This window comes from Brassica oleracea, chromosome C4 (assembly GCF_000695525.1).
Source record: "Brassica oleracea var. oleracea cultivar TO1000 chromosome C4, BOL, whole genome shotgun sequence".
In the NCBI taxonomy this organism is placed as follows: Eukaryota; Viridiplantae; Streptophyta; class Magnoliopsida; order Brassicales; family Brassicaceae; genus Brassica; species Brassica oleracea.
The window spans coordinates 48,399,447-48,425,098 of record NC_027751.1 but is presented as its reverse complement, the minus strand read 5'-3'; the positions used below and the strand labels follow the sequence as shown (position 1 = coordinate 48,425,098).

At 38.4% G+C, this 25,652-nt stretch overlaps 4 protein-coding genes and 1 long non-coding RNA gene across 5 annotated transcripts; 1 reads left to right on the top strand and 4 right to left on the bottom strand.

Moving 5' to 3' along the window:
* The first annotated feature begins 664 nt into the window (after positions 1 to 664).
* Positions 665 to 3,950, top strand: LOC106342026 (reticuline oxidase-like protein). The gene is made up of 3 exons (XM_013780803.1): positions 665 to 1,155; positions 2,119 to 2,605; positions 3,152 to 3,950. Exons 1-3 carry the CDS (start codon positions 665 to 667, stop codon positions 3,770 to 3,772), a joined length of 1,599 nt encoding a protein of 532 aa, XP_013636257.1. The 3' UTR covers positions 3,773 to 3,950.
* A 94-nt stretch (positions 3,951 to 4,044) lies between these two features.
* Positions 4,045 to 8,802, bottom strand: LOC106342027. Its single transcript, XM_013780804.1, is given in 10 exon segments — positions 4,045 to 4,367; positions 4,448 to 4,560; positions 4,636 to 5,330; positions 5,439 to 5,569; positions 5,691 to 6,337; positions 6,339 to 6,421; positions 6,532 to 6,706; positions 6,999 to 8,152; positions 8,473 to 8,587; positions 8,671 to 8,802. Coding segments are annotated over 10 exon segments (3,474 nt in total). The 5' UTR covers positions 8,725 to 8,802; the 3' UTR covers positions 4,045 to 4,060.
* A 402-nt stretch (positions 8,803 to 9,204) lies between these two features.
* On the bottom strand, positions 9,205 to 11,558 carry LOC106339957 (fatty acid 2-hydroxylase 1-like). The gene is made up of 7 exons (XM_013778820.1): positions 11,341 to 11,558; positions 10,527 to 10,597; positions 10,352 to 10,444; positions 10,051 to 10,247; positions 9,863 to 9,968; positions 9,625 to 9,771; positions 9,205 to 9,534 (listed from the first exon to the last, which is right to left on the bottom strand). Exons 2-7 carry the CDS (start codon positions 10,575 to 10,577, stop codon positions 9,415 to 9,417), a joined length of 714 nt encoding a protein of 237 aa, XP_013634274.1. The 5' UTR covers positions 10,578 to 10,597; positions 11,341 to 11,558; the 3' UTR covers positions 9,205 to 9,414.
* An 8,982-nt stretch (positions 11,559 to 20,540) lies between these two features.
* LOC106340138 lies at positions 20,541 to 22,355 on the bottom strand. The gene is made up of 7 exons (XM_013778998.1): positions 22,183 to 22,355; positions 21,940 to 22,092; positions 21,638 to 21,856; positions 21,429 to 21,544; positions 21,164 to 21,327; positions 20,928 to 21,082; positions 20,541 to 20,835 (listed from the first exon to the last, which is right to left on the bottom strand). Exons 1-7 carry the CDS (start codon positions 22,219 to 22,221, stop codon positions 20,749 to 20,751), a joined length of 933 nt encoding a protein of 310 aa, XP_013634452.1. The 5' UTR covers positions 22,222 to 22,355; the 3' UTR covers positions 20,541 to 20,748.
* Positions 22,356 to 23,478: 1,123 nt separating this feature from the next.
* LOC106339766 lies at positions 23,479 to 24,529 on the bottom strand. The gene is made up of 5 exons (XR_001269221.1): positions 24,420 to 24,529; positions 24,177 to 24,316; positions 23,945 to 24,070; positions 23,641 to 23,848; positions 23,479 to 23,551 (listed from the first exon to the last, which is right to left on the bottom strand). It is a non-coding gene; the product is annotated as an uncharacterized LOC106339766 (long non-coding RNA).
* Between the last annotated feature and the right edge of the window lie 1,123 nt (positions 24,530 to 25,652).

The following is a 25,652-nucleotide window of genomic DNA, read 5'->3' as shown; positions in this document are numbered from 1 at the left end:
ACGTACATTATCTCATAAGACTCATAAGACTTTCCGGGACTATATTCGTAAAAATGAGTTCTGTTTTTTTTTTTTTTTGTCACAAAAGGCTGAACTATAATTTCACAAGACTTTTGGGTTAATTTTGCATTTGATTCAAGTTTGAGAATACTTTTGCAATCAAAATTAAGTTTTGAGTCATATTTGACAAATTTCCTTTCGAAATAACAAATGGTCTGATATAATCAAATCGTAATAAAGATACATTTAAAACCGATACAGTGCTACATGTTTACTAAAGATATAAACATCAAAAGTTTTAGATTGTAACAATTGAGTAGAACGAAATGCAAAGCCTGACCTAATTACTTAAATATTTTAACAACTGATTTCTTTAAATTGTTTATGGTTGGTGAGACATATTCTTTTCTCCAACAAAATCCTCTTTTCTCAAGTGGTCAAAAATACAAAGATAAAAGTTTAGCAACGAAATATAAGTTGATATAGTTTTGTATAATTAATGAAAGTATAATACAATGAAAATTTTAGTCATGATGTAATAATTACACCAACCTTACGTGTAAGACATTCACAGTTTCACGCACACATCAACCTCCTATTTAAACCCAAACAGATACCTCATCAACCAAAAACAAAAACCACACACTAGTCCTTTAAAGACAAAATGGCGTTTGCGATATCAACCCGAAACGCAGTCACGTTTCTTGTGACGCTACTTTTAGTTTCCGTTACACCATCTTCGTCCACACTACAACAAGATTTCATACACTGCCTCGTCGACAACACCGACATGTCGTTCCCTATAAGGGCATCGTTTTTCTCACCCGACCAAAACGCTACTTTGTTTAAAGAAGAGCTTGAATCGACGGCACAAAATCTCCGTTACTTAACGCCGTCAAACCCGAAGCCTGTGTTCATATTCGAGCCTTTGTACGAGACACACGTCCAAGCAGCCGTCGTGTGTGCTAAGATGCTAAACCTTCACATGCGCCTACGTAGCGGTGGCCACGACTATGAAGGGCTTTCGTTCGTCGCTGAGAACGTAACGCCTTTTGTAGTCGTTGATCTATCAAAGCTTCGACAGATCGACGTCGATTTGGACAGTAACAGCGCGTGGGCTCACGCGGGTGCCACTGTCGGAGAGGTTTACTACAGGTAACGCTTACGCATGTATTGTATTTGTACTATTGGACCCACCCATGCATGAGTTTTTTACAAGAAAGGAAAACAGAGCGTAACACCAAATAAATTGTTATAAAAACACCAAATAAATTGGTTTTGACAAAACAAAAAAAGGGTTGATGTGATGTAAAATTTCATTTACCCAGCAAAATATATTTTTTATAATATTATTGATTTATTTGGGTAGAATGTCGTAAATATTCTGGACTGCAAATAGTAACCAAAGCTTGACGTTTTCAGCCAACAAAAAAAAAAACTTTTTATAGAGAATAAAATAGCTACGTTGTTCTTTGCTACTGCCTATTGCCATTTGGGAACATGTTTTTGTTTTCTTTGTTTTAGTAGATTCCCTAGAATTCTAGAAACGTCGGTTGGAGAATTATTTTTTGCTACAGAGGATTGTATTAGATCAGCTTCCGTTTTAATTTTGTATTCAAAAGCTACTTTGACTAAAATCATGCTAGGTTTTGCTTTTGCTTTTCGTATAATAAACAAAAAAGCGATTTTAACCTAATTTATTGCCGGAATTGCTTTACATTCAAATAAAATGTATATATATTTCAGCTTCTTTTTTTACAACATATTTTAGTTTTGTTTAGTACAAAAATGAAACATATTGTAGTTTGTTAACTCGGCTGAAAACATTATAGATAACGTTTACAGATCACATGATCAAGTTACATTTGAGAAAATTAGTATTAAAGTTTTAGGTTTAAAGATTAAGTATTTCCGTTCAGAACCTCATATGAGAAATTGTATTAAAAAAAAACAAATCGCCTATTTGTTCATTTTGGTTGATTGAGGCCAGATGGGTACGAGAACCGGGCTTTCTTTTATCCAACCAAATGTTGGACCCAAACCAAAGTGAAAGCAAAACGAATACGGCTAATCATAGCTTAATTAACGACTCGTTAATTAATCATTTATTTTAATTAGGATCCAAGAGAAAAGCCAAACCCATGGCTTTCCCGCGGGTTTATGCTCCAGCCTTGGCATCGGTGGCCACTTAGTCGGCGGAGCGTACGGTTCCATGATGCGTAAGTTCGGTCTCGGCGCTGACAATGTCCTCGACGCAAGAATCATCGACGCCAACGGCAAAATTCTTGATCGTGCGGCGATGGGAGAGGACGTCTTTTGGGCGATTCGCGGCGCAGGCGGCGGAAGCTTCGGCGTGATACTTGCATGGAAGATCAAGCTCGTTCCCGTTCCGGCTACTGTAACGGTGTTCACAGTAACGAAGACGCTTGAGCAAGACGGGACTAGAGTTTTGTACAAATGGCAGCAAGTCGCGGACAAGCTTGACGAAGATCTTTTCATTCGCGTTATTATTCAGCCAGCGGGCAAAACCTCCAAAACCGGAAACCGAACCGTCTCGACTGCGTACCAAGGACAGTTTCTCGGCGACTCAAACCGGCTAATGCAGGTAAAATGGGGTTAAATTCGTATTTCGTGTGGTACTGATTAATACCCAAACCAGCTAAACCGAATCGAAACAAAATCTTCGGTTAGTGATTTAGATCTGGTTATGAATTCGGTAAGCTTTTAAAAGTATTTTGGTTATCGATTCGGTTTGGCAGTGGTGCTCAGTTTTCTTTTTTTTTTAAATCTCAAACCGAACTAACCAAATTAACCAAAAAAGCCGAACTAATTCAATTAACCAAATTTAACCGAATAATACCAGTTTTTAACAAGTTTAAACCAAAAGCTAACAGAAACCAAAGTACAGTTCAATTTGGTAAAAAAATTGAAAACCAAAATAACCAAAACCGAACTGAATTTTTCGGTTCTACTCGGTACAATTTTGGATGAACCGAAAATACCCGAAACTCGAACTACCGAATTGATTAACTAAACCAAATAAATCAAACCGCATGCTTATCTCTATGTTTAAACTCCCTAAAATATGGTTTTTGTTAGTTCTTTTTAGTTCTTGCAACACAAGTAATTTCCACCTAATATATTTTAACAGGTGATGCAGACGAGCTTCCCTGAGCTAGGACTAACCAAGAAAGACTGCATCGAAATGAGCTGGATCAAATCAGTAATGTACATCGCTGGTTTCCCAAACAGTGCCCCGCCAGAAGCTCTACTCGCCGGAAAATCACTCTTCAAGAACCACTTCAAGGCCAAATCAGACTTCGTGGAAGAGCCAATCCCCGTAGAAGGCTTAGAAGGACTCTGGAAGAAGCTTCTAAAAGAGGACTCACCTTTAACGATATGGAACCCTTACGGTGGCATGATGTCGAGGATCTCTGAGTCAGAGACACCATTCCCACACAGGAAGGGGACGTTGTTCAAGATTCAGTGGCTATCGACGTGGTCAGATGGGAAGGCCAGTGAGGCGAGGCATATTGAGTGGATGAGGGACATGTATAGCTACATGGAGCAGTATGTGTCGAAGAAGCCGAGACGTGCGTATGTGAATTACAGGGATCTTGATTTGGGGGTGAACGAGGGAGAGAGTGATGCTAGAGAGTGGGGGGCTAAGTATTTTAAGGGGAATTTCGAGAAGTTGGTTAAGATTAAAGGTGAGTTTGATCCTGAGAACTTTTTCAGGCATGAACAGAGTATTCCGACAAAGATTGGTTGATGGAACTTTGAGGTCGTTGACTTTTAAATCCAATAACGTAAAAAATAATATAATGTTGAAGTGGTATATGGCTTTGGGTTTTATCGTTGTGATGCATTCTAGATTGTGGTTTTCTGTCTTGTTATAACAATCTGGTGATATGGTTTGGCTTTTGTTTGAAAATTAAATTTTTTTTTTGAACTTTTTTTTTTGTCAGCTGTTGTCTTTGAATTAAATATATATATATATATATATATATATCTGCTTAAGGAATAAAGTTGAGAAAATAGAACTTCAATGCAAGCTTCATTAGTCATAAAAATGTAAAAACTCGGTTGTGAAAACTCTCTGTTCGTCGCTCAACAAAGAGAACCACTTGGTGAACAGATTGGCTGAAGCAGACAAGCTTTGATCGCCGCAACCCGGAAGCATGGCGGTTTTGCCTCGAAAGACGGTTGAAAAGTCCAGCTGAAGAGTCTTCAGGAGGGAGCACACAGTTGCTATCTGGACTGCAAAACCAGCTTTTAGTGTTGTCTCACACTGTAGAAATGCTGACAGTTTCTCCCTCAAGTTTGAGATTCCTTCGTTTTCACAGCCATCAGTATCCACTCCAATACTGGAAAGTCCAAAGAGAAAAAAAAAAGAGTTGGATATCAGATTGGTCCTTGTATAAAGAGAGAAACTAATAAACATTACCTGCTAAGTTGCCCAAGCAGAGAGACGATTGCAACAGTAAGGTTTATTGACAATGGCGTTCCCAGCATCTTAAGTAGTGGAGCAACAATGTTCTCACTAGTCCAATCCCATTCCTGCACATATACACATGATCAAATTGGTACAATAGACAACATAAATTAGTAAAACTTGAAAAATAGTTAACATACCGTGTAACAACCAATAAGCTCCACCAATGACAGAATGTCACAGAGAGGAACACTTTGATCCCTGGCCATTACCAACTGGATTTTTTTGTATTCCGGCCTAATATCGGTCAAGCTCTGATGCAAATTATTCGACTGAGTAAACTCCTGAACAATTTCAATGAGCATTGATGACATAGCCTCCAGCGAGGAAGACTTGTATGAGAACGGACACCTGTTCTTGCCTAGGTGCAACTTAGCATTCCCCTCCACAGTACCAAAATGTTTCTCCTCTAGAAACATCACAATGGACTTCAACACTGCATTTGATATGTCATGATCACTAGAGGACATCATTTTCTCTCCAGCAATGTGAGTAAACACATGAAGAATGGTCAGTGGCACTGAGGTCTTCTCACGACAGTGCTTGTGCAGGATTTCAAAGGAAGCTTCACGGATAAATCCAACACGGTCCACTGCAGTACAAATTGCCGCCAAAATAGCACTTCCAGCCACCAAATGATCAAGTAGAGCGATTCTGCTGACGAGAGTTACATTTTCTCCGTTCATGGTCACAGGGATGCTTAAATCAGATTCAGCTGTTTCTGAGGATTTAGCAGAGTACCATACCCTCTGCTCGGAAAGGAGGTTCTGAAGAAGACTAAGGATCTCTTCCAAAAATTCAGAAAGAATACCTCCAGCTTCAGTATCGGCCATAACTACACAGTAAATCCAAGTTCAGTTAATTTAAACATCAAATCAAAAGCAGATTGAAGTATTTGGTTTTGAAAAGAAAAAAAGGAAAGGAAAATGGATTCAGGACATACCACCAGCTATATGCTTCGAGAAAGAATCCAGGCAGGAACAAGAATCATCATCCAGAATGTTCCCAATTTTCATCGAGGAAACAGCAGAGAAATGCTGCAGCAGCAAGGAGAGGAATACACATACCCTTTCCCTGAAAAAAAAGAACAAGGCATATTATTAGCGCACAGCAACTTGTTCACCAAAGGAGTTTAAACACGTAATATATATCAACGTTATGCATTGAAAAAGCATCAGAGAACAGAACAACTTACTGGGCCAAAAGATTTTCTTCCATCTTCAAAGAGAACAGAATCGCTGGCACTGCCCACAGTGCTCTAATAACTGATGGGCATCGCTGAATACAATTGTTTGCAGCATGGAAAATTTTGATGATACTGTTCTGGTCTTCCATATTTGAAAACACAACAAAGTATTTAAGAATATGACCATGCAACGTTGTTGACTCAGGTGGCATTTTTACTGAAGCATTTTGAGTGTTACCAGAAGCTTCACTAGAATTTATGGTGCCACATAGATCCATGATATTACTACTAGTACCCAACTCCAGTGCCATAGCATGATTTTTGTCCTCATTCACGACATCATCGACCAAAAAGTCTACCTGGGGAAGGTCAGGGGACAGAAGTGATTCTCTTGCCATCTTGTAACATATTTCTTCTTCTGGATTATCCAACTCCAGCAACTTCATATAATCTATAGCAACAACGTCCTCCACATATGATGCTACCGATCCATGTCCTTTAGCAGTAGAGAGGCACATGTGCTTGCGTGACTCAACTGCCTCTGGCATTCTTTTTCTTTTCAGAAAGTGCTCATTAGCTACCTCGTGGCTATCTCTCTGACGTCTTTGAAGATTGTTTTCAGCCACCAAACAGGGATTTCCTTTTGTCCTGGTATCAATTTTACTTGATTTTGTTGGTTGGATATTCGGACGATCTTTTGCTATTTCCGCTGAAGTAGTAACAGTGAACTTCTCTGTTCCCTGTGAGGCCAGTAATTGCCTATCAGAAAAAGATGTCTTGCTGGAAATTACTTGAGAAGTCTGTAATTTTCTAGAACTTCCAGTAGGAGACTCCAATTGAGAAATAGTACCTGAGACAGACCCACTCACGCCCTGTTTTGATTTAGCAAGCAACTGAGTAGAGAGCTTGTGAGCCTCCTCCTGAGAACCAGAGCTTGCTACTAACTGGCACCTTGCGTCAGAATGATTTTTCCCACTACGGTTGTTATGGGATTCTAGCATCTGCATTTTCATGCGGCCCTCCGCCTGCAAGCAATAAAATGACACATAAAAAGGATTAGTAATGAATTAAAATGATCTAAACATCCAAGTATAAAGCAATATTATGACCAAGACTAAAACAGATTAAATCTTCTCGCCCTGTACAGTCAGATTCAATAACGTTTTATTGTTTAGTTACCATGTCAATCACAAGCGATCCATCACGTAACCTATTGTCAGGTAACAAAGAAAGTTTCAAATATCAAAGCATATTTACGGTCATCAAAGCCAATTTTCAAATTAGGATGAGAAGGAAGTATAGAGTAAGTAAACAAACCTTTGCAAGACCAGTTGTACCTTCAACGTCTCTTGAAAAATGCTCACCCAGTAGACTCATGCGATTTGTAAGACTACCAAACTTAAGTTTTAACCCAACTATCTCTTCGTCCTGAAATTCCCTTAGAATTTTTTCAAACTCAGCGACTCTTTTTAAGTGTTTTGCACATTTCCTCTCAAACTTCAGCTCTTTCTTCAAAAGCCTCACTTTAGCTTTGTCCAAATCTCTGGCTTTCTGTGGAGAAACTGACAGATTCTGGGCGGAGTTCTGTGAGAGTGAAAGCTCTTGCACCTGTTTTTTTAAACCCTCAGTCACTAATTGTGACTCTTGTAACTGCTGAGTCAGATCATCAGCACGAGATTTCCAGTTCATTGCTGATTTTTGATTAATCTCAAGGAGTCTTATCTTTTCTTCCAGTTTTGCCGAGTTTTCAGCAAACTTAACTTTGCTGCTAGCGCTCTGCAGTTCCACTTCTTTCTTAAGCTCTTCATTTCTAGTCCTAATGATTTCAAACTTCTTAGACAACCCTTCTGATAGCTTTATCTGTTCCCTGGCTTTTGCACTCTCCATATCGGCACGTTTTCTCTCTCTCAAAGTCTTTTGTTTTTCAGACTCAAGCTGCTTTTTTACAGCCTCAAGATTGGAAGTCAAAGTAAGAAGATCAGAACTAGTTTTATGAGCTGTAGTTCTTAGCACCTCCAACTCGGAAAGATACTGATCAGCTTTCTTTTTCTCTGATTCTGCTTTCTTCCTCTCTGACTCTGTCTCCTGCCTCTGGCTTGCAAGAAGATTTTTAACCAGACTTATTTCCCTTCCCACTTTAGCATCGTGTGTCTTGAAATCCTTATGTTTCACTAGCAGAGCCTTTGTCTTGCTCAGTTCTTTACAAATCTGTTCCCTCTCTTCCTCAGAATTATCTGCCCTTAACGTTTCTTTCTTAAGGAGCTTCTTCAGTTCACCCATCTCCTTTTCTCCGCTACAAGTTTGATCATGAAGAACTTTTATTTCTTCACTTTTTGCTTGAAGGTTCTGTTCCAGTTTTTGTTGCAAAGACAATATCTCAGACTTCAAATCAGAGATCTCCTTCTCCAAAGATGCTTTTACCACTGATACATTTTCCTTAGCGTCCGTGTTATCCACCATCTCCCTAAGTTCTGTAAGATTTAGATAGCAATTAAGCAGTGACGAGTTAAAAAAACACATTAAGATTGATAACTATAGTAATAAAACAATCTTTCCACCCACTTCACACAGCCAAGACTCAAAGCATATAAGGCAAATCAATTTAAACGATTCCGTTATAATCGCCAAAGAGTATCAGCAACATCAGAAAGCAACAAGCTAACCTCTGCCACTAGCTACTTCTATAGGTGCCAATGCCATACTTTCGTTTACTAATAACTTCCCAATTTCAAATTCTCATCTAAGTGCCAAAATCAATACGAAGAGAAGTCAGAGAAGAGTATCCACTCACTTTTCTGGAGATTTGCTTTCTCGTCATTAGCGATTCCCATGGCTTTCTGGAGAATTTCAATCGCTTCTTTACACGCGTCACGCCTCTTCTTCATGCCTAGGTACTTCCCTTGCCACTGCAGTACAGTCCAAAGGGATTCGTTTAAGAAAATCACTAAACACCATGAAAATAAACTAACTATTGAGGAAAACGACTTACCGCGAGGCAGCAAGGGCTCCCGGAAGCGAGCTCATGTGAAGCATTAGCCGCCATAGCGAGGGGAATTCTCCGATTCTCGAAGGGCTTCTCAGATAAATGGGAGACTCGTCGCCATTCAAGAGAGGCGGAGCGATTAGAGAAGCTAACAGAAAAAAGAGGAAATTCTTTTAAACAGGCCCAGGCCCAGGACTAGTCCTATAAATTTCTGTTTTTCTTTTAAGTTCATTTTTGTTTGGTTTCTCTTCAAATAGAGGTGGCATCTGAGCATCAAAACTCTACACAAATTATATGGTTTTATTTTTCTGCATATTTAAGTTATAAGATTTGGTTTTTCTTCAAATAGAGGTAGCCTCACAGCTTCAAAACTCTACACAAATTATATGGTTTTATTTTTAATGCATATTCAAGTTATAAGATGTGTACAATGTCATCATTCTATGCTATTTGTCTGGGTTCAAATGTTAGCCATTCAAGGCAATTTTCCATGAGATAAAATTGATGAGTAACATTGAAAAGATAAACACCAAAGATACATTACACGTTAGTAGATGTTCTTGATTGCTTTCGCTTAGAAACACACCAAAACAACTAAACAAATATGATGTAAAAGCATTGATTTACAAAGACAGTGGTCCAGATGAAACCTCAGACAAACATCTCAAAACTCATGAGGGATGATTAATAATTTAAAGATTCAACTGTATTGCAAACATCCTTTTCGTTTTGCGTCTTATAGTACCACTACTATTGCTCTCTTTTGGGGGCTTTTGTGGTGGGAAGTGTCCCAAACACTATGTCCCATAGCGACGATGTTATACCAAATCCCTTGTCCTGGATCCTGAAGTGATGGTTCAAATGGTACTTCTGCACAAATCATCAAAAAAGGAAACATAAACTCTTTATAACCGATTACTTGTGATTGGTGGGATACAAAAAGACTTGGCTTTGTTTTACCTTGAGGTTTTTGGTCACTGCTTTAGTTGGTTGGGCATGGTGAAGGTAATAGTGAGTAACATCGTACATCACGTACCCGAGCATGCCGCCACCAAACAACACTGGTGTGACTGAAGGAGTTGTGAAAAGCTTCACAATGTTCCAGAACTGAGACACAAGACAAGAAAACGATGTTAAGGTTTATTTCTGAAAACAGGAATAATGACGGGGACAGTGTTGATGATGATCAAATGCTTACAGGAAAGCATAAAATCAATGTTGCAGTAGGAGGAAAGACGAGTCGAAGGTGGTCCATTGGGTGCTTGTGATGGCATCCGTGAAGAAGATAGTGTGCCGTGTTTCCCCTGTAATGGTTCCACAATTAGCATCTGACATGAACCAAATGTAACACAGAGAAAGAAAAGAGAGAGTTTGTGTGTGACGAACCAGTAACTCTTCGTCTTGATGTGGAAAAGGAACCGGTGGAGAGTGTATTCAATAAACGTCCAGATAAATATTCCCAAGGCTATCAATGGGACGATTTCTGCGAGAGAAAGGCCCATTCTTACTGACATGGAGATGCACCAGAGAGAAACTGGCAACCAAATTACAGGAACCACCCACCATCTTGTAAGGGTCAAGAACTGTTCCATTGCAAATGTGTCAAGAGAATAGAGATCAGAGGCTTATTGACACATTGCCTATTATTGAAAAGTGAAAAAAAAAAAGGAGAAAGAAACTTATATACCTCCCAAAAGTCACTCTTGAAAAACCGAGGGCCTTCCTTTGACACAATGGGTTGGTGAACCCATTCCTCGTACTCTTCACCAAGATGACCAACCTGTAAAACATCCAAAGCAATGACAAGAGTGAGGAACTTAACTTAGCGCTTATAAATAAGAGACAACGTTAATAGTATTTACCTGAAAAACAAGGGGCTTATTCAGATCCACAGTGAATCCCTGAGCAACCATTTTGCAGACCTCTTACTGAACTGAAAAAGTTATTGGAAAAAAAAGACTATCAAGAAAAAGACAGGCATGGTGCAACGCTCTTGCGACAATGTAATGAAACACATGATGTCAGCTTCAACAGGCTAAATATATAAACATAGAAAAAATTCTTAAAATCCATTGGTCTATTATTGGTTAAGATAGTTGAACTTTATTGTTCTTGAGCATGATATCCTAATCACGTATAAAATTATATAACACGACAAAGCAATAAAAATATGAAATCCTAGCACAAAGTGTTATGCGAAATCAAACTATTGATCATTTAAAAAAAAACTACTAGACGATACGATACAGCTTATATGTGCTTGTCACTCATTCTCTTACAATAATGACCCCACCAAGCATCAAATATATACAAGCAACTATCCAAAGAAGTCAAGTCACAAGTTAACATCATAGTAAAAAAAAAAAAAAAAAAAAAAAAACTAGCTGCCACGTTCAATACACCCGATTCATGGTTTATTTGGGAAACAAAATCTAAAATATTCTTCTCCTCACTGAACCATTCACGTTTCGCATCCAAGAAAAAAAACCTTCAACAATGCATAATCAAAGTCTGAGAGGCTAATGATTCATTGTTGGAGCAGATATTCCGATCTAATAACACTTAACGCCGAATCAAAAGCTATCCAATTCCAGAAACGAAATCTATAAATCGAGGAGGAAAACGAAATACAGATTCAAAGCGACGAACGAGAGCGAGAGAGTGCAAGAAACGGACCTAATTGAGAATGCAGGATCTCAGCGACAGCCGTCGGGGAGACGAGAGAATCGCCGGAGATTTTTTAGATTCGCCTTCTGGTTTGCGTTTGGGTGGGGGAGTGATTTGTTTCGGGGTGTGATATATATATCTTGTAGAGGAGCTGGATCGAATCTGGACCGTCGGTTTTGGAGAGAGGGGCCTTGGATCTCGGAGAGCCAACGAATCTTTGAATTCAAAAATCAAAACCAAGGGCTGTCTGTGCCAGCTTGTTTCTCTTTTGGCTATTTTCATATTAGCTGTGAAACGCTCATAAATTTGCACGTTGTAAAACCAGTTACAGTTTTTTTTTCTATTTTTCCTTTTCGGTAAGTTCTATTTTTCTTTTTCTTTTTTTGGTAAAAATGAAAACTTTTTTTTTTTTGGTCAATGTAAAAATGAAAACTCAAATTCATTTACAATATAAGAACTAGGAAGCTACAGCTCCATATGCTTACGATTTTATATTGACCAACTTTTATTGAATGTGTCCACCGAAGCTATGATATTCTAATATTAGATGATACTAGCTCTTTTATCCAGATTGTGTATTATTAAGTTTAAGTTTTGATATTTTTGGATCGTGTTAAAATGATAAATAGTTATACATATTATTCAACCAAAATTATAGAATGTGTGACAAAAAAAATACATGGCGAGAGTTTGATGTGTTGTTTTATAAATTCTTGATTATGTGAACTGCTCTTCAAAGTTAACTTATGTGTTTAGACTGAATTTCTAAAAGCTGACTACACAATGTTTTTTCTTCTGGATATTCTAATAATAACTTTCATGCATTTTTAGAAGAAAATGACAACGTATCATACTTGATTGTCCAACAGTGTTTTTAACTTTTATATGTTTTTGTGTCAATGTTAGTAACCGAATAATTTACTTTTCAAATATTCATTTTTATAAGTGTGTAAAACTAACATGCATTTCCTAAGTACTATAAAATGTTAGACTTCATCAATTTTCCCTCCATCAAAATTTCCTTATGTTGGCCTTTAAAGATAAAATTAGGCTTCGGTTGTTACCCGAACTGAATCTGCCGAATAGAATTGAAAAGATTGGTTTTAGGTTAGTTCGGTTAGAAGGTTTGGTTCAATTCGGCAACTTAAAAAATGGCTTTCGGTTCAGTTCGGTAATCGGTTAGTTCATTTTTTAAAGAATTTTTTTACCAAACAATAGCAACTTTGACCAAACTTATGAACCAAACTAACCAAAATATGAACCGAAATAATCAAACTAACCGCAAAAATAAAAACTTTGGTAAAAAATTTGTAACCGAACTAATCACAATCCGAAACAAATTTTTTTGTCGATTCACTTCGGTAAAATTTCGGTCGACCCGAAATAACCGTATTCCGAACTAACCGACCCGACCAAACCTACATACCTCGATAAAATGCTAGTAACAATTAGTTGCAAGAGTACTAACTAATATTATAACATTTCTGACTAATATTAAAACAACTTGTGAAATAATGTGTTCTTAGAGTATCATTTTCAGTAACTTATGACTCATTAATTTATTCAAATTTAAATTCATTAGATATTTATCAAGGAAAATACTACTCCTTCTCTATTTTTTAAAATGATGTTACTGATTATTTAATTATTTAAAAGATTATTTTTTTAAATTCTAATTAATGTATTTTAATTTTAAATTAAAATATAAGTTAAAATGCAAGAATATGAATGGTAAAAAAAACATAAAACTATAAAATTAGATATTTAAGTTTGTATGTGTAGAATATTTAAAGTATCAATCTCTCAAATACAAAGAGAATATATATATCAACAATACTGAATAACTGCATAACGCTTATATAACTTGGAATACTTTTTTGTCAAGTATAATTTAGAATAATTATCTAAAAATAAAAAAAAAGTTAACTTATTTTGGTGGATTGTTTGACATAATATTAATATATATATTATGCTAACTCCAAGGTAGTTGATCCCTAGCATACCAGTTATATCGAGTAGCTTACCCATCTCCAGCCAGTTATCGAACCAAAAGTACACTGCTTCACCATTCCGAATCTCATAACGGATGCAATCATAGGCAATGGGTCGAAGTTTGAGCAGTTTACGCCAGACCCACGACCCCTTCTTCTCATTTGCATCCCAGTACGAGCTGTCCTTGAGGAGATATTTACGCGTCCATGCAACCCAAAGAGACCCGTTAGGGAGAAAAGCTTCCAAATATATTACAGATTTATATTCCTTCCACTGCAAAATACATGTTCGTAAAAGTTTTTGATGTTTTAAAATAAAACATATTAATGTAATGTAACTAATAATATTATATATTCTATTTTATAGTTGTTTAAAATAATTTATAATTATATTTTAATAATATTTTTTTTGTCAAAAACTAAAGTTTGTATCACTAAAACTATATCTTAGAATATATGTGGTTAGATCATTCACTCAATGCAATGCCTGCAATTTACTCTGATTATCTACGGTTAATGGACCTTTATGTATTCTTTCATTTAGTCTGGAATCTTATTCCATTTAACGAACAATGCATTAATTTTTATAGGCTAGAATAATTTGTTGATTTTACAATCACCACATATCTTTCTGGATGTTTTGACCATATTCATGCGATGCCACGAATCATTTTCCGATAAATCATTCATTTTTTACTATTTCATCCTATGCACGCTTAATTCTAGAAATTTAAATATATATATATATATGTCTACAAAATAAATACACTTTAGTGACATAAGTAATTAAAATCAATTCTTTTAAATGTTTACGTAATAATCCGGATGTTACACTTACATGTAACCACCAGATCTGCACACAATCAACACTAGATTTTCAGCATTAATCTGCACACATTCAGCTATTGAATTGGTGAAACGATCACAATACATACCACAATGACGTTCTTCGTTTTTTCTTGACACAGGCGCCGCACGGTAAATTGATGTCATGTAACTCTAATTTCAAAGATACTGTTGGAAACTCAGTGTCTCAAAATTGATGAAAATTGTACCTAAAATAGCTTGGAAAATCTTTCTCTTTAACTCATCAAACTTTTCCTGAAGCTTTATCTTTTTTTTTATCTTTTGAGAAGTGCGGCTGAAACTTTCAATGAGAAAAAAGTATAATATCTTTTTTTGAATAATATGTAGCATATTCTAACTTGAAAGCATATCGTTAAACTTTGATTATAATTTTTTTGTGTCACTGGCTCCAGTTTCCAGTTTTCAAACGGGTTAAAGCAACTGCATGGGTCAGTTTTTGTAATTAGTATCAAATGGGTGGACCAAACAAATACAAATGCTAAAAATACGAGGAATGAAGTCAAAATATTACCATCTGAAAAGAAAGTAAAACTGTAAAACACTAAATCTAAAAGGGCTATATCAAATTTATGAACATTAACCGGGGTCATGGGTGTATATGGGTTTAGGGTTTAAGAGAATGAGACTGTAAAAGAAACTTGAGAGAACTGTAGAGTCCCTATCAGGTACAAAGTGTCTCATATCGAATGTTGAAACGATCACAATAAGATACTGTTTGACACATTTGATGTCGCTGAAACGGCGTTTGAATCAATGAACTGCCAAAGTAAGATTGTTCATTGTGTAGCCGTGGATAACTGCCAAGGCTGCGATTTGGCTTTCTCTTCACCGTACATATACATACAATTCAACACTAAATTAGCTATAACAATCAAATGTATTTACTTAAACTATTGATTAGAAAGTTATAACATATACATGGCAAGTTGCGTGAAGTCAGTCCATGTAGGCTTCTCCCAAATTGAAGACCCAAAAGTACTTGAAAGTGTAAGCAAGAACACTCTGTCTCGTGAAACAGAGAACCGAAGAGGAACAGAGGAGAGGTTAATGGGCCGAGCACAAGCTTATGATATGGGCCATGAACAAGGGGTAAGTCGAGGCCCAGTGATAGAGGCGCCAAAAGGGAGAAACGCCACAAGTCATTTGAATTGTAGACAGAGTAGTACGGAGAAGATGAGGTCATCTCCAGCCTGTGAAGTGGTCCTGAAGAATCAGTTCTCTCCTCTCATACATTGCATCTAAGGGCTGTCATTGTGACACTTGTAATGAGATTAGATGAGAGACCTAGGGTTTTACCTTTCCATGATACTATAAATTGTAAAGGATGAACCTTTGTATGAAGTTAAGCAAGATAATAAAAGAAGTTTCAGATCTTGTCTCTAATATTTCACATGGTATCAGAGCTCTAGGAACCTTAACAGGTCGCTGTAATGGCAGAGCCAGAAAACTCTTCAAACCCTTACCTGTTTCCCACTTCTCTTCATGTAACTAGTTCGGTCACCCTTAAGTTAACTGAGAGTAACTACCTCCTTTGGAAGACTCAACTTGAAGCCCTACTAAGTAGTCAGAAGTTGCTAGGGTTTGTCACCGGTCAAGTTCCGGCCCCTGAGCCTACCATCACCACGGTCGTCAATGAAGTTGCTGTTGTCACACCAAATCCAGATCTTGAAGCATGGAAGTGTACGAACCAGCTTGTCAAGTCTTGGATATTTGGCACACTCGCAGAGGAAGTGCTTGGCTATGTCCACAATCTGGACACTTCTCGCAAAGTATGGATGTCATTAGCCGACAACTTCAACAAAAGTTCTGTTGCTCGTGAGTTTGACCTACGTCGTCGTCTTCAACTACTCTCCACTCGCGGTAAAGATTTTTCTGTGTATTGTCGTGAGTTTAGGGGCTTATGTGACCAGCTCAGCTCCATAGGACGCCCAGTTGATGAATCAATGAAGATCTTTACGTTCCTCAACGGCCTCTCTCGAGAGTTTGATCCTATCTCCACGGTAGTTCAGAGCTCCATGTCGCGCTATCCTCCTCCTACCTTCAGTGATGTCCTGTCAGAGGTCACAGGTTTCCAGACACGCTTGCAGTCATATGAGACTCCCGCTGATGTCACTCCGTTCAATGCGTTCCAGACTCAGCGCTCGGGGTTTACCAACTATCAGCGAGGTCGAGGTAATGGGGGTGGTCGCTTTGGTAATCGAGGCCGTGGAGGAAGCTACAACACTCGTGGTCGTGGCTTCTCGCAGCAAGTCAACACATCTGGCTGGAACCAACCTCAGACTGGAGATAACAACCGCCCCACTTGCCAAATCTGTGGTCGCTTTGGCCATACTGCCCTCAAATGCTGGAACCGTTTTGACAATGCATACCAAAGCACTGACATACCCAAAGCTTTAGCTGCGATCCAAATGTCTGATGCTACTGGTCAGGAGTGGTATCCTGACTCTGGTGCCACTGCGTATATCACATCTGCAACGTCTTCGCTTCAGAATGCTGCACCGTATCATGGCCCGGAGTCGGTTCTTGTTGGAAACGGTAACCAGATACCTATTACTCATGTTGGCTCTACAGTCATTACCACTCCTCAAGGTAACATTCCTTTACTTGATGTGCTGGTTTGTCCAGGCATCCAAAAGTCCTTGTTATCTATCTCTAAACTCTGTGATGATCTTCCATGTGGTGTGTTTTTTTATGCTAACTGGGTCTATGTGATTGACCTTCGGACTCAGAGGGTAGTGACCAAAGGACCTCGAACTAAAGATCTGTATATGCTGAAGAACTCAGAATTTGTGGCGCTTTACTCCAACAGACAGGTGACTGCAAGTGAACTCGTTTGGCATCGCCGTCTAGCGCACACCAACTCCCAAGTTCTTCAGTATCTTCAGAGCAGCAAGGTGATTACAACCAATAAGAGCAGAACACCCTCCATTTGTGAGCCTTGCCAGATGGGGAAGAGTTCCAAGTTACCTTTCTTTACGTCTTTGTCTAGTTCAGTGGCACCCCTTGATCGAGTCCATTGTGATCTTTGGGGACCATCACCTATTGTATCAAACCAAGGCTTTAAATATTATGCGATTCTTGTGGATGATTACTCTCGTTTCTCTTGGTTATTTCCCCTGAAAGCAAAGTCTGATTTTCATCAAGTATTTGTTGCTTTCCAAAAACTTGTTGAGAACCGTTATGCGCTCAAAATCAAATCATTTCAAAGCGATGGGGGAGGTGAGTTTATGAGTCATGCTTCCAGAAGCCATCTGGTCAATCATGGGATCCATCATCAAGTCTCCTGCCCTTCAACTCCGGAACAGAACGGACTGGCCGAGCGTAAGCATCGCCATCTCACTGAACTTGCTCTCTCCATGATGTACATGAGCAAAACCCCTTTCAAGTACTGTGTTGAAGCCTTCTATACAGCCAACTATGTCAGTAACCTCCTTCCTTCTGCTGCGGTTGGTTTTGTCTCTCCGTTTGAGCTCTTGAACAAGCAGAAACCAGACTACTCCTTCTTGAGAGTCTTTGGCTCTGCGTGCTATCCCTGCCTGCGGTCCTATGGAAGTAATAAGTTTGATCAGAAGTCGTTACAGTGCATCTTCTTGGGCTATCATGCTCAATACAAAGGCTATAGGTGCTTGTACCCCCCTACTGGCCGCATTTATATCTCCCGTCATGTCATCTTTGACGAAGATTTGTTCCCTTTCGAACAGAGGTATAAGGACTATGTTGATCCTCTTGCGACTCCATTGCTTCAGGCGTGGCAGTCAGCTCCCGTGCCTCCTCCTTTGCTTCCTACCGTTCAACCTCCTGTGTATCCCGTGTCTCAAGTAACACCAGGAGCTGTTACCTCTACTGGACACGCAGCAGAAAGCTCTCCTTTGTCTTCTCCTGCAACTCCAGCACCTGAAACTGTGACCACACGATTCCAAGAATCGTCCCTGATGCATTCCTCTTCTCCTGAGGAACCTATACCCCCTCGGGTTCATCCTATGACGACGCGCCTTCAGCGAGGCATCACCAAACCAAATCCTCGGTATGCTCTTCTCACACGTGTGGAAGTTCCTGCGATCCCAAAGACTATCACCTCAGCGTTGAAGCATCCTGGCTGGCATAACTCGATGGATGAGGAGATGGATGCTCAGACACGTAATGGCACCATGTCCTTAGTTCCTCGCACACCAGGAATGCATGTTCTTGGGAGCCGGTGGATTCACACTGTCAAGCTCAATGCTGATGGTTCAGTTGATAAGCTCAAGTCTCGATGGGTTGCTAAAGGTTATGAGCAAGAACAAGGCGTTGACTTCATTGAAACCTACAGTCCGGTGGTTCGAACTTCAACGATCCGAGTAGTCCTCACTGTGTCCGTCGCTAAACAATGGAAGGTGCGACAGTTTGATGTGAAGAATGCATTCCTTCACGGTGAGTTAATGGAAGATGTGTTTGTTGAGCAGCCGCCAGGATATGTAGACCCCTCGAGACCTGATCACGTTTGTCACCTCCATAAAGCTCTGTATGGCTTGAAGCAGGCCCCTAGAGCTTGGTTCAACAAGTTCACTGCCTTCTTGTTGGAGTTTGGGTTTAAGTGTAGTTCAGCTGATCCTTCCTTGTTCACTTATCATCGCAATGGTCTCGCTCTTATTTGTTGATGACGTGCTTCTCACGGGTACTTCCTCAGATCTGATGACTACTCTTATCGTTGAGTTGAGCAGACAATTCTCCATGAAGGATTTGGGTGAGATTCATTACTTCCTTGGCATCCAAGCTCAGTACCATGATCATGGGCTCTTCCTCAGCCAGACGTCTTATGCGAAAGAAATCATGTTTGAAGCTGGCATGGCCTCTGCTAATCCGATGCCAACGCCTCTTCCAACTCGCTTGGATGCGATCTACAAAGACACAGCCTTGTTTCCGGAGCCGACTTACTTCCGGAGCATCGCCGGTAAGCTCCAATACCTGACGTTAACTCGCCCTGATCTACAGTTTGCGGTTAACCTTGTCTGTCAGCGGATGCACTCTCCCACCATGACTGACTTTGCGATGCTGAAGCGGATCTTGCGTTACATCAGAGGAACAACAACGTATGGCCTTCACCTTTTTAACGACAGTTCCTTGACTCTGAATGCCTTCAGTGACAGTGATTGGGCGGGGTGTCATGACACTCGTCGCTCCACCACAGGGTTCTGTGCTCTTCTTAGTAACAATGTGGTCTCGTGGTGTGCCAAGCGCCAACCAACAGTCTCCAGATCCTCAACTGAGGCTGAATACAGAGCCTTAGCTCAGACGGCGTGTGAATTGACGTGGTTAAACTATGTTCTTCGAGATCTTCGCATTCCTCAAACTGGCCCGGCTCAGCTCCGCTGTGATAATCTCTCTGTTGTGCACTTGTCTGCGAATCCAGGGTTTCACGGTCGCACAAAACACATGGAAGTCGATTATCATTACATACGAGAACGGGTGGCTCTTGGTCTAGTTGAGGTCACTCACATACCTTCTCAACAACAGCTTGCAGACATCTTCACGAAACCTCTGGCTCGTCAGCCCTTTGTGTTTCTTCGTGACAAACTCGGAGTTGGGCCTCTACAACTTCCGAGTTTGCGGGGGACTGTAAGCAAGAACACTCTGTCTCGTGAAACAGAGAACCGAAGAGGAACAGAGGAGAGGTTAATGGGCCGAGCACAAGCTTATGATATGGGCCATGAACAAGGGGTAAGTCGAGGCCCAGTGATAGAGGCGCCAAAAGGGAGAAACGCCACAAGTCATTTGAATTGTAGACAGAGTAGTACGGAGAAGATGAGGTCATCTCCAGCCTGTGAAGTGGTCCTGAAGAATTAGTTCTCTCCTCTCATACATTGCATCTAAGGGATGTCATTGTGACACTTGTAATGAGATTAGATGAGAGACCTAGGGTTTTACCTTTCCATGATACTATAAATTGTAAAGGATGAACCTTTGTATGAAGTTAAGCAAGATAATATAAGAAGTTTCAGATCTTGTCTCTAATATTTCACAGAAAGAACGGCTTCTAATTACCACTGGTTTCAAATACTTATTTATCTATCTCCTAATATACTAATTTTATACTTTGATAATAACATTTAGAAATAAAACTATTCAATCCATCTCTAGAAATTTCTAGCTACTTTTGCATATTTAAAAATAAATAATATTTCTCTGTTTTTTACTTTATATTTAGAAAATTACATTGTAAATAAATACACTAGAGTAAATTACACCTATATTATATAATTATTTTAATTTAGAGGAAAATAAAATTATTTCTCGTTTTAGACATAATTATGAAAAAACGAAATTAGAACTTTTATTTATAGAATTTTTATTTGTTACTTAATTGTTTACAATGATAAAAAGGAAATGCCACTTCACAAGAGAAAAGGCAACGTACATATTGCACTCACCTTAAGAAATTTTTTTCAAGGGATAACAATAATTTCTTTTGCAAAAAAAAAATATATTGCACTCGCTCACACCAGTTCACTAACTCACACATACATAAAACAAATACATACACACATTTGACATACTGAGCCAAACAAAGACAAGCCTGGTTTTACACATCTGCTGTGAAACGGGTGCTTTCCATTATGTTGCTGGCGTTACCAAGCTCAAAGGCTTCACGTCTATGAAACTCTTTAACCTGTATCCCGAAGAAGATGAATAATGCTAACTAATTAAAAAAACAATTAATGTGGATATCGCTTATTTTCTTAGTAAATTTCGCTCCATTACCTCATCAAATGGCACATCTTTGAACTGCGGAAGAACTAGACGTTGAGTAAACTCAATGTAAGAAGCCGGGATTGTTTCAGTTACTCCATCTGCAAATTCAACCGCAAGTTTGTCCGAAATCGACGAGACTTGTAACAACAGACCATCCTGACTCACTGAAATATATTTTTTCATTCTAATTAGATAATGGTTAATAATAAAGCCATTTCCATGAGAATAATAAGAGTAAAACAAACCTTTGATAACTCCCCCGTCGGTGTTAAGTTTGAATTCCTTTTCTTCAAGAAACTGTTTGATGAACTTAATGTCACTGAACTGATGTTTGAATCGATGAACCGAAAATGCAAGATGGTTCATTGTGTAGCCGTGAATAAGCGTCCATGCCGCAAATTCGTTTTCTCTTTACCATTCATACATATGTATACAATTCAAAAAATAAAATTAGTTATTACCATCAAAACGATATCTGATTACTATTGATTATAAAATTATAACATATACTTTGCAAGTTGCTTGAAGTCGGTCCATGTAGGCTTCTCCCATATTAAGGACCCCAAAGTACTTGAAAGAACCGCTTGCTTACCACCTTCTGGTTTCAAATACTTTCTTATTATCCCCTAATTAACCATAAATTAGGACAAAATATCAAAAACATTGATATCTCAAAAATTATAATAACAATATTGGGCAAGAGATACATTAGTCAATACCTGTGATTCAGCGCTTAGTTGGTCCAGAAGAACCTCAGCTATAACGATTCGTGGCAAAGGGACGTAGGTTAGACCATGACCGTCATGAGGGACGTGAACATCCGGAGGAGAAAACCATTTAACTTTTGATTTGTTCTTTGGAAAATCAAGTTCGCCTCCAATTTTGTATCCGTAATCCATGAAAAAACTCGACAAAGAATCTATTCCATAACCATCTACCTAAAAAAAAGAATACTCCTCCAAAGAGTAAAGATCAATTTGCAAAACTAGTTTCACCAAATCTACAAGAGTAAAAGTCGTACGTTAAATGTCCTGAAAGTGAAGTGATCGTAGCATATTTTTTCGTTGTCCATCGACTGAACTAGTTCCCATATCGTATTCGATGTCGGATTCTTCCTCAAATACGTTTTCAGTATACTTTCAAGAACATTCCGGAGAATTGTTTCACTTCCTCCCTGATTACACAGCAAAATGATGAATCATCGTGATGATTAATTGATCTGGATTTTGTAGATTAGAAGAAGAAAAAATATTAGAGAAAGAACCTTGAATGATGAAGCGTGAGGCAAGTTGAGAGAACCCATTTAGGAAGAAGATCTCCGAGCTACGTAAGTATTTATTTTTTGCCAAATGTATTTGATCTATGCAAGTATTAGAAACACAAGTTGCTTGTTCTTGTATTATCGTAAATTCGTACGAAACTGAAGTATTATAATTTAAAGAAGAGTGAGAATAAACCAGCTGACAGTCACTAGTTTACGCTAGAGGACAGTAATTTAAATTGAATTTTATTAAAATATAGTGGACGAAAGATTCGTATCAAAACCACGATCGATTTGTTTTCTTTTTTCTAAATATTAAAAAGGTTTATAAATTAGCTTCACTGACTGCTAGGTCTGAGACGGATCGGATATCCGGACAATTTTCAAATATTCAGATCCGGATTTTTATCCGGTAGATCCATAATTTTACTATTTTTATCCGGATCCGGGTTCTCGGATATCCGGGTGTCGGATATCCTTCTAAAAATTGTAATATCCGGCGGATATCCAGATCCAGATTTGGATCCTTAAAATAAATAAAAAATAATATTAATATATCTAAAATATTGAAAATAATTTAAAAATAAAAAATATATAATGTTTTTAATTATTTATATATATAATATTACAAAATTTACATAAAATTTACATATACTATTATAAAAATGAAAATATATTAAATAAAATTAATTCTTATATATAGATATTACTATTTTTAAAATAGTTATTAATAAAACTTACGGATCCGGATATCCGGATAAAAAAATCAAGATATCCAGATCCGGCTTTGACGGATTCAACATTTTACTATCCGGATTCGTCCCGTCCGAATATCCAGATTCGGCCCGTCTGGATATCCGGATTTTCGGATCGAATCCGGATCTCGGATAAAAGTCTCAGGCCTGCTGACCACGATCAATTTTTTTTATTCTCTGAGTTGCAATTACCTGGAACTGTGTATAAAATATGATGTAATAAACTGAGTGACTAGATAAGTCACTGAAACCATAATTTATCTTAACTTGGCTTGTATTGCCCCCACTCACACATCACACGTGTAACATAATCTCCCCCACATCAACTTTATTTTATTTGAAAGTCCAAAATGCGGACACAACACATGCCCATGTCAATAAACAAAACTCCAAGTTCAAAGAAATGCTCCCAAAGTACAAACCAGATATAGTTTAGGGGGAGGAGAGACAAACCAAGCCAACGAATATAAATTATAAGAGTTTTGTTGTTATATACATCCCGCAAGCCAACCGTGAGCTCACGAGACAACTTTGTATACGAGTTTTGTTGTTATATACATCCCGCAAGCCAACCACCATCAGGAAAACTTCCGCATCAACACCCAGCTGAAGTAACCCTGCATTCACATTTCCATTGTCACGCCTCTATATTATATATAACAAAACTTACTAGATAGATACAGAAGGTATGTAAATTTCACCAGACCTTGATAACACTGGCCTCGCACGGTTAGACCATTATATTTAGTTAGAGAGAAGAGGATCAAACGACAAATGTTGGCTTTTTCCCGACTAAGGACACATTGCTTCTCTAAGAGCTTTGCTAATGTTGATGTATTAATCACAGTCGACATTCATTCAGAAGATCAAGACCATTTGATAGAACCCCAGAGAGTCATATCTTCAACTGAATACTGTAACATGAAAAGAATAGAAAAACAATAAGTTTGCGAGAGACCATTATATTTCAGTTTAAATAATACAATCAAAGATTAAGCTTAATCATTTACCAATAAATTTATTCCTTCAACCTTCTTATGATGGTCAGATCTGGGCTCTCTCCTCACGAGAACATAAACCAGCCTAGGCAGCTCGTAGTTTTCTACATCGTTAAGACCGTTGTTTCCAAGGAAGACCTTTTCAAAGGAGCAACATGAAAATATAAACAGATAAGTTTGGGAGTAATGTAAAAACACAACACATATAACATAATGAAACAGCAAACGACTCAGAGCATCTCACCTTGATCATTCATGGCAGGATGATCGCACACATTATTAACAGGCCAAGGAGTACCGTAGTGGATATTCTAGACTTCTTCAGGAACTGTTGGTGCAGTCTCAACTAAAACATTGATCTTAACCTTGAATTCTTCATGATCTCTAAGTGTCCAGGAAAAGAAAATGTAATTATGTATAAAGGAGCGAGGATTAACAAACCAGGCTCTGCAATCCTAACAAATAAATGAGACAAAGTTAAACTTACTCATGCTGACCACACGTCTGAAGGAATCCTGCACAAGTTATTTCAGCCAAGAACAACCCCAAATAATTAGATTTTCCATCCTGAAAATTCTAATGAGTAGTTTAGCCGTGCATCTTTGGCCTCAAGGTAGAGATTCATATAAGCAAAGCTTTAAAGGAAGATACACCATTGAACGCTTACTCCCAACAATCCTTAGGCCTAAAGACGTTTAATGATCCTTCGACGGCGCACCGATAGCTTTTTCCGATATATCCAGAGATGGTTATTGTCGCTGGCGAAGATGTTGATGGTAGAGTAGGACTCGAGTAGAGAATCCACATACAGAAGATAAAAGGATCTTCTTCTTCGCCGGTGAGGACGAGATGGATATGAAAGAGAAGAGGCGATCATGGCGTAAGCTTTGGAGGAGAGGAGATTGTGATTCCGTAAGGCCTTGAGCCTTTTTATGGCCTATAAGAAAGAAAATCATTTTGTATCGTTACGGTAAATGGAATCGGTATCGTCTTGAGAAGGAATCCGAATGGACTTTTTAGGAAATTTATTGCCGAGAATGATACACACACACTCGTGTTGCTTTATTTCAGTGACATAACGACAAAGAAAGATTTCATTGCCATTAAGCTGAGGTGGCATATTTTGTTGTTTTCATTGGCTGATTTTTTCAGTTGACGTGGACACGCTTAGAGAGCTTGATATCCTGCTTTTTGTTATGAAATAACTTATAATTTATAGTATCGAAAAATTTAAATAAGAGTAGAATTCAATACCCGTAGAAAGCAAATAACACTTAATATGAGAGAAAGAGTTTATTATAAGGAAGAAGAAGAAGATGTAATTGTGTACAAAATAGTGAGATGAGTGATGGTATTTATAGTGAGCAACAATACATAAAATATCAAAGATGGTGCTTGATTTGGTAAATGAGTGGGTGATCATAGTGCTTGATGAGTAGATGATCATAGTGCTTGATGAGTAGATGATCATAGTGCTTGATGAGTAGATGATCATAGTGCTTGATGAGTAGATGATCATAGTGCTTGATGAGTAGATGATCATAGTGCTTGATGAGTAGATGATCATAGTGCTTGATGAGTAGATGATCATAGTGCTTGATGAGTAGATGATCATAGTGCTTGATGAGTAGATGATCATAGTGCTTGATGAGTAGATGATCATAGTGCTTGATGAGTAGATGATCATAGTGCTTGATGAGTAGATGATCATAGTGCTTGA